Raw genomic sequence first — 14,929 nt, 5'->3', positions numbered from 1 at the left:
AAAAGGATTGATCTGAACTTAACAGCAATTTTGAGTGTAACAAAAATGAAGGGTTGTCTCTGGCTAACTTGCAGAGTACTGTGCTTTAATAGGTTTGAATGCTGTATGGGTTTTAGGATTATGGCTGTGGCTTCCTACCACCTATGCAGAAATTAGACTTTCATATGGCTTATCTTTTGAGTTACACACACACATACCAAATTAAGTTCTAAATTGTCTTTGCTTAAATTAAATTTGACAATGCAGGCAGTATTGTGGTGCAACAGGTAGTGTTAAATGTTAAACAGGTCCAGAGTCCTGGGGCTGTGGGTTCAAACCCTGCCTCAGTTCACTGTCTGTGAGAATTTGATGTGTTCTCTGCGTGTCTGCATGGATTTCCTCTGGGTGATCTGGTTGCCACCCACAGTCCAAAAACATGATCTATATGTGAATTGGCCTTGCCTATCATGCCAGGTGTCTGTGTATGTATTTGTGAGTGTGTGATAGACTGGCACCCTGTCCAGGGTGTGTTCCCACCTTGCATCCAGTGATTCTGGGTGGGTTCCAGACTCACCACGTCACTTAACGCATGAAAACACTAAAGCGCTTACAGAAAATGAATAATTGTATTGTTTTTGTTCATTTCATGGCCAGGATTGATTAGTAATTTGTTAGTTAATTTAAACTAATAAAACAGTTAATAATAAAACATTAATTTGTAGAAATGGCACCAATAACAGTGTCAGGTAAATATCAGCAGGAAATGCTGGATTAGATATCAGAGTAAAAGCAAACAAAATAATAACAGTAAGAATTCTAGCCTGCAGTATCTCAGAACTGCTTGTAGTGTGACTTATCTAACTTTCCAGCCAGTATTACTCATTTCAATATTGTATAATACTAATCACAGAACACTTGAATTCTCTCACCTTTGTGCTTACAAAAGGACACATTTTTTAAATAACTGTTTAATGTACCCCAGGGCTATAACCAACAAATGTAATAAGTACATACAGAACAAAAAACAATTTTAGCTCAGTCAACACAATAATAACATTGAAAGCTTTAAAAACAGAGACTTGGTGGTATTTTTCATAGTTCATTACCAATGGAAATCGCAATTTTAAAGATTGCTGCACAGTAGCTGCAATTTGAATGAATCCCTTCATTGTCAAAAATAAGGGCATACGTTTTAAATATCAGAGTTATCTTCTATATCAGAATCAGATATTTTTCTCAGATCATTCAGCCCTACTATCTACTGTGCCTACTGTGCAATTTCCAATTGGTATACAGTCACATGTATACATCTGAGCGGCCTGCTCATGTTGTATGTTGTGTTTAAAGTTAACGTATTTATAAATCCTCTATTCTTTACATTTTAAAGCAGTTAACATCTGGGTTTAAAATATTGGCAAATAAATGTATAATTAATAAATAAATAAAATGTGGCTTATGCAATAGTTATGGTACATGAGTGAAATGTACTTTTTAATAAATGCTATGTTTTATTTAGCTTCCTATTATTTTAGAGTATTAGCACAGCATTTAATTTAGCCAGGGTTATTCAAACTTAGGAATTCAACTGTACACTTGCATTAATTCTGTTGACCTAGGGAAAACTAGCATGGGTAGTAGTTTGGATGTGTTTTGTTTATTGTTGTGTTGTCATAGTTTGTTAGATTGATTTGATTCAACTCTACATTAACCCATTCAATCACATCATTTGTTTTATGTTTGTTTTTCATTGTTCGTGTTTTATCTTTTTATTTTTTCCCCTCGGAAGTCTGTTTATGTTCCTCATGCATTGGCGTTCAAGAGATCATATGCCACAAAGGTAGTGTGTTTATTCCCATTGGTCCAAACATTCTGAGCATGCTTCAGTCTACCACCTAACCCTTGTCTACTGTGCTCCATGTGTTCCTCCATTGCTGGATTACTAACGGTTTCCTTTGTAAGCATGAATGAGCTCGGCTGCAGTGCCCCTATCTGCTGGATTATTCGTCTGCATTTGTGGTCATATGTTTTCCTCAGGCTTTCATCTGACCTTTATTTTGCATTGTACTTTTTCACTGGTTCACATTTGCTCTGTGGGTACTTACCAGTTGCTGAATCCACATGGATTCCACAAACATCACCTCTCTTCAGACATGCACTTTTGTTTTTCTCTCTCTCTCTCTCTCTCTCTCTCTCTCTCTCTCACTCACACACACACACATTGTCTTAATTTTCAAAATGTGCTTTGGTAAATATAGGAATTAGGGCACAGTGAAGTTTTATGGTGTTTTTACAGTTCAACACTTTTTCGTGCCAGTTACCAGAGTATGGTAGTATGACAGGAAAACGTTTTCTTGCTGTCAGTCAATACATTGTGCATATTAAATGTAAATATCACTTTTTAATTTGCTACAAAAAATATTTGGGAACCCTTAAGAATTAGTATTATAAATTTATTTAAAATGTGATCATAGAGTCCTAGAATAACAGTCATAACAATAGATAGAAAACCCAATTAGACAAAGTTTTCTTTAAATTTTTAAAACATTGATGAAACATTTATGTATTATTCAGTAAATGGAATTGTACTGAAATACTTGTGATATTTCTTGTAGTTAGTTTTGTGGTGCTGTAACTGTTAGGTTCAGGTATTAGTATTAAGTAGCTAGGAAAAATAAATATATTTTCTCAAAACTACTTAGTTCAGACCTCGATCTCCATATTGTGTTGTTTTTGGAGGACTCCAATTTCCTTTCCTTTTTGCAGAAGACGTACACGGAGGAAGAGTTAAATGCAAAGCTGACGCGGAGGGTTCAAAAGGCAGCCCGGCGGCAGGCCAAGCAGGAGGAGCTGAAAAGACTCCACAGGGCTCAAGTGAGACCACGTTGATGAAATTGCAGATATAGACAACAAAGAAATTAACTTGAAAGTTTTCCACATTACTGAACAAGTCAGAGCCTTCATTATAGAATTGTTTTTATCTCTTCCAGATCATCCAGAGACAACTTGAGCAGGTGGAGGAGAAACAGAGGCAGCTGGAAGAGAGAGGAGTGGCTGTGGAGAAAGCACTGCGAGGGGAAGCAGGTACCTCATTCTTTCATCACATTTTCTTTCTCTGTAAAGGTTTAGTCATGCCTCTGATCATTCTGGCTGGAGAGGAAGACTTACCGCCACAGCTGGCAGTTCGGATGTGGATGTGTTCAAAGTAGTTTCAAACTTTTCTACAGGCTACAGATAACAGCGCAGATAAAAGAGTGACAAGAATTGAAAGCGCATTGACCTATTTGTTTTTCTCCTTTTGCACATCTAGAGTCATACCACTGATTTGTGTTCATTTGCTGTCCTCACAAATAAACAAATACATTTTGTTAATATGTCCTTGCTTGTGAAATGAATGCTGAGCTGATTGTTTCTGTTACGCTATACACACACTGCTCATGCATAGGGTTCTTAAAGCATTCACTAGATACAACATATTAAACCTGTGTTAAAACTGTTTAAAAATGATATCTGGAAATGTTGATATTTTGAGCTCCCTTCATCCCATACAGATGTAGCCGACAGTGTGGAAATGGACCTTTAGGAATTAGGAAACTGCTTTTTAAACCTCATTGCAGCTTGACTCATATTTTATATGTTCTTCATGTAAAACCCATGTTTGAGAAGCACACGACAAGGGACTATCATCAGCATTCAGAAGTGTAAAGAATGTGAAGTTAGTCTACCTTAGATTACAATAAGTACCTGGTGGCAACTAGCAGTGGGGAAAAAGGACTTATGCATTTTCCAAATCAGTTATGTAAACTTTATTTTCACAGTAAAATTATATAGGATTGTATTGTTCTTGCTGAGCAATAGTGAATGTTCAGAATGAAAGACGAACTGTGAGCCAGTCATTTGAGACTCCTGGTTAATATGGTTCAAAATTGATTCAAAATTGAGCTTTGAGAAAGTGTTTATTTAGTGTGGTTTTGTGAGGACTTCTTAAACAAATTGTGGTGCAAACGTGAATAAGGATGAAACTAAGCTGTAATTATAGGAATTTCATCTGTTGTTAATGATCAGAATAAATTACGTACTAGTGAACAGGGTCATTCAACTTGATCTGTTTTGGCCATTTGCTCCCAGTCTTGCCCCCCTGCCCTGTCCATCTCTTCACTGAAAGTAGTGTTTTGTTTTTTTTTGTTTATTTTGTTATTATATTATATTTATTTAAAAACTGAATCTCTGAAGATGCTACTTAACCTCTTTATCCTTCACTCTCTTTAAGGGATATATAAGAGTTCTAGTGTTAGTCCAAAACAGCGTAAGAGGCGCTCAGGTATCCAGTGCTTATAATGGTAGTAGGTGTTTTAAAGTCCTCATCTGTGACCTCATCCCAAACATCATTCTCCTGATTTCTCCTTGTGTTTGTTTAGCTGCATGGTTGTGAAACTGATTATGTGTTTAACATAGATTTGTGTGCCCTCTCACTGGATATGGTAAAACATACATTTTGGTAATACTTTATTGTAGGGCAGTATTTATAAGGCTATGACAATTACATAAACTTTTCATGATGACTGATATAAACCTCTATAAAACATTATGAAGGATTATTCTAACAAACATCATCTCTAAAGATAATTAATACATGAATTGACATGAACAGTAAAAATGAAGCATGCTTTATGACTAAGGATACATTCATATGGCAATTACATACTAAAGCTTACATATGGGCACAAGAATGTGCATAAAATTTGTTAATATAAGTGTTATCCTAAAGTCATGGAGCATCCATATTTATAACATCTGCTTATGTAGGTTGCCGGGTAGCCTTATGAAACCCTTAAGTAAAGCAAAATTCTGATACCCTCATTAAATATGGGACAGGAAACATTTCTTGCTTCTCTTAGGATGAGATTTCTTTTGTCATATTTGTAGTGGTCCGGTTGAATGGATGAGCACTGAACAAGTTTGTTTTTGGACTTTCTACTTCCAGAGCCTGTGGCAGGGCACAGCCCCACAGCAGCAAATCTATGTGCCCATTCTATCATTTTGAAGACACGCTGTGTACATACAATGTCTGTTTATAACTACATGTGTTTATACTTTAACATTGTTTTGAGTGTGTTTGTTCTGCACACTCAACAGTATAAGGGGTTTTTGTGTGTGTGTGTGTGTGTGCAAGCACATGCATGACTTTATTTACTTGCAGAGTGTTGCCACTGGCTGTGCCTGTGTGTGTTCAGTAACATATCTCTAATATATCCTTATTGTAGACTATTGGGGAGAGTCTAATTACAGTGAGATCCTGGACTTGCATCTGGGCGGTATGTATTTCAAACCTGTCGCTTCAGACTAACCAACCGCTAATGCACCTCTGTACTCTGTGCTTTCCCCTCTGTACTTACTGAAGCCCGTCCCCAGTACATTGTCCCCCTCCAGCCCTGTCCCTGGCACATTGAACTTCCTCTAGACACAAGTGAATTTCTCACAGAGAAATGCTAGGAATATGCTTTCTGAAAGGGTAGTCATTTTTTTTTCCCCGTCCACAGATAAACATCACATAGTCAAGCTTGTAGGGGTGTTGAAGTTAAACAGTTATTGATGTGTTAACAAAATTACTAGTTTTTTAATGTTAACACATTTGTATCAATCCAACCTGAAGCTCAGCAGCTCATGTGCAATATCCTGCTATTATAAAAGAAGTGCTTGTAGGCCTCTTAGTCAAACACAGCGGTTAATTCGCTTTTAGTGCAGAACAGAGCAGTACGTTATTGAGAATATTTGGAAAATCTTTGTTAAAATCATTTATTATACATTAATATGAAAAAAGGTGATTGAGTGAATATTTTAATATTTTTATTCATTACTTGGAGACAGCTAAACTACAACCTTACTTTTTTAATTGCTATTTAGGTCCTTGCTTTTTTGAGGCCTACTTTTGTTTAGTTGCTGAATCAGTAATCAGTATTACTATAAGAGTTACTTGGTTAATTATGTTTCACAGTAGCTAGTGAAACATAACTATACCTAGCTGTGCTAAACTACTAAACCACTTTTGCAGTTTTCCATCTCCTATGTAGAGCAGCTTGCTGTCTGCTTTAGTGTAGCACAGCTTGTGCGCCCTTACCTCACACCACCTCCCTGCAATCTGTCCTCCCATACCTGCTCAGTTGCCCAGGGGCTGTGTACTTTTGTGTGTGTGTAATTCAATGGAGACCAGAGTTCAGATATTCCTTGTCCTCCCAGAATCCTCCCATATTCCTCCACTTAAGACTCCTCCTCTAATCTGCTGTGCCACACCCAAATACACAAGAACACTTTGAATAGTTGCCCCAGTGGTTTAATGTGTTGTTATGTGGTTTGCTGTAGATTGTGTCAGTGTTGTTAAACTGTTAGACATCTACACTGCCAGGAGATAGCGTGGAGTCTAAAATGGGCAAAAAATAAATACATAAATAAATTTTTGTGCACATGGAAACAAGGTCTTGTTTTCACATTCATTGCACTGAAAAGATTTGAATAGATTCTCTGAAGCTTGTAGCATGTGATACATTTTTTTGTAACAACAACCATGCAGCTGGTGACATAGAGCTCAGTCCTGAACAATTAAGTTCTTGTTTGAAGTCACTGGTGTGTGCATGTTACTGGTGTCATGAAATTTTTGTTGCTCACACTTGTAGTCGTCACTAAAACATAAACCCATTCTAAATCATCTCAGGTAGGTATAAGTTGCATAATTGTATTATTGAAACTGAAAATGAATCTCAAGTCTTTTGTTTGATAAAGGAGTGCAGGTCATCACAATGGCTCTGAGGCAGAACTACTTTAAAATCAGTTAAAGGTTCTCTTAATTGAATGCATGTGACTGGCTGCTATGTTTTTGTGCTGGGTTCAGTATCTATTGGCCTGTGAGCTGTTTTTGAGAATAGCTGGGTTTCTCAAAAACGAAAGTGTTTGATGCTAAGGATTGAAAAGAACAAATCAGTTCATGATTAATATCTCCCAAGACCATAATCAATACCTTTCACTGGCATGTCAAATACTAATCATTGTGCATTCTGCAGTATCAGTCCATCACAATCCAAAACTTTGGAGAAACCTCTCTAAATATGGTTCTGAATATTGAGGGTCCAAGCTCTGGTTGTATCTGTTTTTATATATATACATATATACATTATAATATATGGCCAGAGGGCTGCATATTTTAGTGGGCTTCCAAAATTAACTTGTGGTGCAAAGCCTGGAACTCATTGGTAAACGTATGTTGTTTATCGTGGCTTTTAAAAATGTGGACTGTTTTTAAAAATGATGATGTGTCTTGCTACTCTGTACATTGCCACAGTAGCCCACTGTTGTGAGTTTAGCGGAGTTCATCCTAAAACAAAGGAAGGAAGCTGACAACAGACAAAAACATTCCAAAGATCTTTTAGTCGACTTCGTGCTGGTAGATATAAGGCTTTATCCTCTAAATGTGATTTGATGCTCGGTTTGCTGGAACACTGTCGGTGCTGTAGTGTGCAAAACCACTCTTATTTTTGCTTATTTACTAACTATTCTGTTCCTCCAGTCACTGGATATTGCTCGCTCAGACATGTGGTTTTATCATCAACACGTGTGTCTGTGTGTTCTGTCAGGCTGCGCTGACCCGACGTTGTGCTGAAATATATAAGGCTCGGCGCATCCTGACAGTGCAACACAGTGCTGGAATGAATAGAGCCAGATTGACTTCAGAAGTCTGGGGTCTAAAGTAATTTGTAAGTTGTAATTCAGGTTAACTATGATGTGGTGTGAGTGCACACAATTCCATAGACTTGGTAAAGTTTCACTATATTACTGATTAGATACAGTACTGGCTCAAGGTGCATCGATATGGGCTTTTATGGTGCTAACTGTGGTGTCTCAGAATAATCTTAGTATGCTGCACACTCTTTGGAGTTGCTGTCACCTCTGTGATAGTCCCTTGTTCTGACATTCCATCTGCTTATAAAAGTCATCCTGGTTTCCGCCCATGAGGCCACGCTCTCCTGGCTTTTGATTCTCTCGTTTGCCTCATACAGACCACCTCCACCACACCTTCCACTGCACTCATATGTCAGTCATTGCATTGAACTTGTGATTTCATGGGGGTTTTTTGAGTCTTTTTTTTTTTTCTCTTTTGACTTCCGTGTTTTATTGATTCCTGCTTTCCACTTCTAAAGTATAGAGCAAAGACTCTCATATGATTGGATGCTTTCATATAGACCTGAAACATCCTCAAAGAGGGAATAGTGATTGCTCACATATTCTTTTTTGTGTTCCGTTTAGTCTCAGGTGACCACAACTTATCAGTCTGGACAGACCTACTTCACAGACCATGTCAAGCATATTAGTATATAACCCAGGCAAAGTTCTTTGATGTATTGAGAGAGGACATTTACACACATGAGCCCATATCTTGAGTCAGTCTCTTTTTTTTCCCCCAGCACAACGGAAAGTTCAAAGTGGGGCTGTATTATTTACCACAAAATTCTTTTGTATTTTCAGTATTTCACTCTCCAGCTCGTTTTCTCTCTTGTACTCTCTCTTGTGTGCCCTCTCTCCCACTTTCTCACTCGCTTTCACCCACTATCTCTCATTCACCCACAGGCACACAATACACTGTTGCTTTGAGTTTGTTCCCGTAGCTCTCTTGCTATTTTGATTTTTCTCCTCACTGTTTTCTCTCCCTCATCTCTCATCCCCTCTCTTTTACATTCAACCTTTTTTTTTCTATCCTCTCCTCCTTCACTTCCTTCCTTTTATCACCTCCACCCCTCCTCCATTTTCTCTCTCTCTTGTTCCCCGTATTATGGAAGTTGAGCCCTATGTCGGGACCCCTCGCTGGAGACCTCTGTCCTTCTGCCCATGCTGTACCTCAGAAGGTAACGTAAACCCCGTCTCGCCTGCCGCTGGCCAGTCCCGTTACCATAACAGACTGGCCTGTGGCCTTAATCTGACTTGCCCGCTTAGGGTCCATGGAGCATTGCTCGTCCCCTTTATCTTACATGATCCCCTCCCATTCGTTTAAACCCTCTTTTCAATTACAGCAGAATGCCTAGTTAACATGCACGGACAGCTCTGGTTTTACTAGGAAATTGCTGTGCTTAACGTGTGAATTTAAACAACAGCATGGTTCGCTGTTTTTCACAGAACGAAGAAAAAAAGTCTGTATGTGTCATCCTCCTCAAGCCCATTCTGATGGCTATGTGTTGTAACTGTCTATTGTAGCCTATTTTAACTGTCTGTTGGTGTGTGAGAAACCAATAACATCGATAATTTGGTGCAGACTTTAGTAAAAAGGTATGACCGTTAATGAAAAAGGGAGAGACCTAGTGAGGATTGTCTCCAAAGGAGAATTTCAGGTATCCAAGATAATTTAAGCCAAAGATGAGAATTCCAAAAGTGTATGAGAGTCCCAAAAGAAATCTCTCTAACTTCTGGACAGCACTGAGAATTTTAAGTTAAGCTGCTTAAGTTGTTTTATGTTTATAATGTTTAATTTTAAATGCTAGCCCCTGTCATGGCTTTTATGTTTGTTTAAACTTGAAGTGGAAATAAGTGACTTTAATAATGTAGAAAAAACGACTTGCAGTAGCCCATCATAATACTAGAGAAACAGTCACAATCTTTCAGTTGAGTATTTTTTTGGTTATACATTCCCAAACATATAAAACAACATTTTAAAAAGTTTCTCATGTTTCATTTGGTTTACGAGTCACTTAATTTGAACACTTGTACCTAATCCCACCCTTCAGTGTACACCTTTTAATACGGAATTCATTGATATATGCAAATATATATTATATATTATAATATAATTCATATTTTGGTGGGTCACATCCTTAATTTTAGGTTTGCAGGTTAATTAATAATCACTGATTAAAATTTGCAGCCTTAAGGTCTCCTTGTACAAACACAGATTCCTCATTTCGAGTTTATCTAAATCTGAACATAATTAATGAACACCTGCACTGTGAGTGTGTGTGTGTGTGTGTGTACTTTCTGTTGACTAAGCCAACCAGAATGGCTGTGTGTTGATGTGTCTGCTTGACACCATGCTAACTGTGGTTTTCTCTCTGGGTTTTTTTCTCTGTGTCTCTTCTTTGGGGGAGCATGGGGCTGAGTGTGGTGGAGGCCGCTGGCAGTGCGTGGCCGTTGGATAAGTTGAGCCTCCAAAAGCCTGTTGATCATTGTCTTCTTTCTTTTTTTGTCTGTCTCTCTGTCAACCCTCTGTCTCTCTCTGTCTCATATTTTTCTTGTGTCTAAGAAATTTTGCTTTGCCTCTCTGTGTGTTAAAACAGTCGAGGGCAGCACCAGCGAGCACAGCCATTCGATTTATGTGTTTACTGTTTTTTTCCTTTTTGTGTTGCAAGACCCTCCACTCCGTCAGCTAAGTATGTTTTGCTGCATCTAGGTTTGTCTAGTTGATGGCTCACTGACACTGCTTGGCTCCAATGACCTGTATGCATGTGTCTCTCTCAGTTTGTGTGTGTGTGTGTGTGTGTCTGAAAGGGATGGAAAAGGGGTTATGTCACTATTTGTTAGGAATTGTACTAGCATGGACTGACTTGAAGAGTTGCACTGTTTTTTTGCAGCCAGTGAATTTACCTTGGCCATGAACTTCAGTACTGCATGCCACAATGCTCATTTTACCTATGCACCATATATGCATATTGGTGCAGCATAGGATTATGAATGTGGATCAAACGCTTAATCCACTGTAGAAATACAGGGCTGGTTTATTGACTTCAAATCCTAGCAGCAAATATAATGCTGTAAAGTGCAGGCCATGGCCAGAGAAAAAAGATAAAATGGAAATTACTTCCATGTAGTTAACTTTCGTTTCATATTTTTTTCTCTGGGTGAATCAGACACATGAATATCTTTACATAAAAAAACAAAGGTAATAGAAATGTTAAGTCTCTAAACTCCGCCTTAAAAAGAACAGAATGTTCTAGAAGCCCAGTCTGATTTGAAGTTTCTCAAGTGCTTTTAAAATCAGAACTTGTATCTCCACGCCATCTTCTGTGAAATTATACTACAAACTTGACCCAGGGTCAGTTGTCTTGCTCCAGTCCCCCGTCCTCCCCCAAGCTCACCAGCTCTACATGCCCTGACAAAAGACATCCCAGCTTGGCTATCATTGCATTGGCTGTGTGGGTGTCCAAGTCGAATCTCTATGTCAAACGCAAAGGTTCCCAACAGCTCCTCACTCTTTGATGTTTTGCCTTTTCCAGGAATGGGTAAAAAGGATGATCCAAAGCTGATGCAAGAATGGTTTAAATTGGTCCAAGAGAAGAATGCCTTGGTGCGCTATGAGTCAGAGCTAATGATATTGTAAGTATCATCCACCTCCTCTGTAAACTGAGTTTATCTTGTTGCTGGACAAAGGATCTTTTGGAGGACTCATTAATAAATAATTTGAAATGGTTGGATGTTGCTTTTTTTATATGTATATTTTAGCATCATGGTAATATGGTATGAAAGCCGATTTTTCTCTTCTCCTGTTATTGTCATTCTTTTTCCTCTCCCCATCAGTGCTCGTGAGCTGGAGCTGGAAGACAGGCAGAGTCGACTGCAGCAGGAACTCAGAGAACGCATGGCAGTTGATGGTATTTTTCCCTTTTATCACTGTTTAAAAAAGACAAAATAGTAAATGTAGTGGTATAGTTTAAGAAATCTTTGCTCTTTCTCTGTAATGTGTCTTAGCTGCATGTTGTGGATAACCTCTGACTTGATTAAACAGTAGGGTGAAACACCTAATATAGTTCCAGATTTGAATCAGGATTGATATAATCAGTGTTGTTCCATTTTAAAATAGGCCTTGATTGCTTTTGACACTGATACTTCCTATCAAGTGTTTCACTGTCATACATTCTGTGTATGTTTTTTTCTTTACTCTCTATTCCTGCAGATCATCTAAAGTCTGAGGCAGAGCTGGCAGAGGAGAAGCAGATTTTGAATGAGATGTTGGAGGTGGTGGAGCAGAGGGACTCTCTGGTGGCTCTTCTGGAGGAGCAGAGGCTCAGGGAAAAGGAAGAAGACAAAGATCTGGAGGCAGTCATGCTTTCTAAGGGTTTCAGCCTCAACTGGGCTTAGCATGTGTTAGCCTGTTAAGCCCACCATCATTCTCTTAAGAGCAGCCACAGGGAATGTAAAGACTCTGCCTGCCATCCATTAGGCAAATGGGTGACATTTTTACGCATCTTTTCAAAAATACATTGACAATGTTTACGTGTTCTGCCTCGGCTCAGAGCTGGCCACTACCATCACTTGCTTTGCTCAACTGGGAACACAGCCAAGGCCTTGTCTCTCTGCAAGATGTTTTAATATACTTGTTGGAAGAGAAAATCCACATTGGAGATTTTATTTATCCTACATTTTTAAAGTTGTTTTTGGCTTCAGGAAAACTGTATGAACAATGGTGAGATGGACATTTCAAGAGACTTTACAGATCAAACACAAGCGTAGCCAACTGCTTATTTTACCATGTCCCATTCAGCATCGGTTACAATAGAGTGTTTTAAAGAAGCAGAAATGCCCTTGGACTCTATTTCCCAATATGCATTTTTTTTTAAAACTTTGACTACTGACTGAAAGTAGGACCACCCTACAAAAGAGCTGCCTTCGTCTCTAACCAAAAACCCACAATTCAGTGTGGAGAAGCCATTTTAAGTCCCATATGACTATTATATTGTTCTGCTGCAATTCAGCCAACGATTAATGAGTAAAAATACAGTGGTTAAAATAATGTATTTATTAATACTTATTTTACAGAAAAGCATGCAGTGGAATTCTTTGTATTCAACAAATATAGAGAATGTCCAGGTCTGTTATTGTCGAATGGGGAAAATGTCTGTTTTGTTCTTCCATTAGCTTCCTCATATCAGAACCATAGCAAAGTCACATTCACATATCATGTGTTGTATACAATAAATGGCCTTTAGCTCATATAAAAAGTGTTGGCACACTCTTATTGGAGCATCTTAAATGCGGCATCTAATGCTGTCCATTTGTCCTCAAGTGATCTTACTATAATTATTTTATACGTTTACAATCACTTTTTAGACAGTAGTTCCACTACAGTTTACAGAATAATTTGAATATCTTGCAGATATTTTTTATTTTAGCAGTGTTCAAATGGAAAACTCATTTTTCTCCCTCTTCACATTCTAAACAATGTAAGGGAATATAGTTGCTAATATTTTCTGATTATTTTTGCACCTCGCAAAATCTTTATTTAAATATCAAAAGACATATGTTGCATCATGTGCTGTGACAAGAAAATGAAGCTCCAAACAGACCTTCTTCCCATTCTTGTATAAACATCAGAAAACAGGAACAGAGATGATAAACCAGAGGACCGCTTGCAGTGGCTTTGTAGTAATATGCTCTTTACATATATTACAAGTTATCTTCAGATCTACAGTGAAGACACACCATGGCTTGTTTTTTTTTATTTATTTGTTTTTATAAAAACACACATTTGTATTAAATATAAGTGTTTGAACATCATTAACATACAGTGGATGGTCTTGTTAGATTTGCTAGTCGCACAGCAGCAAATATTCATAAACTTGGAAAGTCGACTTGTATGCCTTTTGTTAAACTACATTTCAGCTTGGTCACCATTGAGCTGTATAGGTGGACAGATATTTCTGTAAGTAAACATAACTGTGAATGAAAATTTAAACAAGTTCGAGGCTAGTTTAAACTGTGTAAATTGTTTTACAGAGTTTAAGTTTATTGGTATTTATTAACACGTGTTGGGAAGAAATGTATTATATGTAAAGAAAATGGAATCTAATTTTTAAACTTATACGTGGTCAACCCTTGTAAATGCTTCCTGTAGCTAATGTGCATATAGGATATTGGATGTAAGTTGAAATGGTAATAAAACAAAATTTTGTTCCACATTTTGAAAGATGTCTTGTGTTTTTGCTGCTTTAAAACCTATTTTAATCAAATTGAAACACAAACAACTGATGTCCATTTTATCAGTTCCACTTATGATAGAGGTAGACTTTGCAGTTGTACAATTACAGTATTATACTCTGCTTTTTGCTCTGCATACATTCACCCTGTTCTTAAATGGTCTAGACCCACACAGGATCACCACACTTCAGGCCGTATTTGTGGTATTCTCAGCACTGCATGGACACTGATGTGGTAGTGATATATAAGTGTGTGTTGTGCTGGTATATGTGGAGCAGACACCATAATGCCGCTGGAGTTTTTAAACACTGCCCACTCACTGACAACTCTGTTAGACTCACCTACCTTAGATATAAAGTCAAAGACAGTATCTCATCTGCTGCTGCCTTAGTCTCCCCAATATCCTTCATTAGTGATCAGAGGTTGCTTTTTACAGAATGCTGTTAGCTGGATATTTTTGGTTGTTTTACTCTTCTCAGTCCAGTAGTAAGACTGAGGGGTTTAAAATCTCCTGCAGCACTGCAGTCTACCACTGTGCCAGTGCAGTCCTGAGAAGGATCCACTACCAAACTCATGCACTTAAGTGTTATTTTTTGTTGTTGTTTTATTTTATTTAGTTTTTTTGTGTTGTATTATTTATTTACTGTGGGTGATGTATTTATCATTAGATATCATATGACACTTTTAAACAAACTCTCGTAACTCCTGATGGAGAGTGTGATTTTTCTTTCTTCAGAAAACATTCGAAAAGTATAGAGATGATTGTTTTTGAGAGGCATGTGAATCAGATTTAAACTGAATTAACTTGAACTGAAATGAAACAAATAAAGCACTAAATAAAACAGCTTTAACTTCAGATCTATCTTTAACTATCTTTTAGAAGAAAGATATCCAGCCACAGTTGGAGTGCCACTGAAATAATTGTCTTTGCCCTTTTTTTCCTTCTTCATTTAACAGTAGTGTATAAAAGCATGACTACTTAAGGCCACGTAACCTAGCTATGTAATAG

At 37.8% G+C, this 14,929-nt stretch overlaps 1 protein-coding gene across 1 annotated transcript in view; it reads left to right on the top strand.

Annotated features, from left to right (window-relative positions):
• Positions 1–13,894, top strand: part of mical3a (microtubule associated monooxygenase, calponin and LIM domain containing 3a) — a 101,362-nt gene extending 87,468 nt beyond the window's left edge. The window contains exons 33-39 of the mRNA XM_066685122.1: positions 2,743–2,850; positions 2,967–3,060; positions 4,247–4,297; positions 5,241–5,291; positions 11,223–11,322; positions 11,524–11,597; positions 11,900–13,894. Of these exons, the coding sequence (XP_066541219.1) occupies positions 2,743–2,850; positions 2,967–3,060; positions 4,247–4,297; positions 5,241–5,291; positions 11,223–11,322; positions 11,524–11,597; positions 11,900–12,084 (663 nt within the window). The 3' untranslated portion in view covers positions 12,085–13,894. The remainder of the gene's footprint in view (positions 1–2,742; positions 2,851–2,966; positions 3,061–4,246; positions 4,298–5,240; positions 5,292–11,222; positions 11,323–11,523; positions 11,598–11,899) is intronic.
• Positions 13,895–14,929: the final 1,035 nt, after the last annotated feature.

Source organism: Hoplias malabaricus, chromosome 11, assembly GCF_029633855.1.
Source record: "Hoplias malabaricus isolate fHopMal1 chromosome 11, fHopMal1.hap1, whole genome shotgun sequence".
In the NCBI taxonomy this organism is placed as follows: domain Eukaryota; kingdom Metazoa; phylum Chordata; class Actinopteri; order Characiformes; family Erythrinidae; genus Hoplias; species Hoplias malabaricus.
The sequence above is the reverse complement of the archived record's forward strand: the minus strand, read 5'-3'. Positions and strand labels throughout refer to the sequence as shown.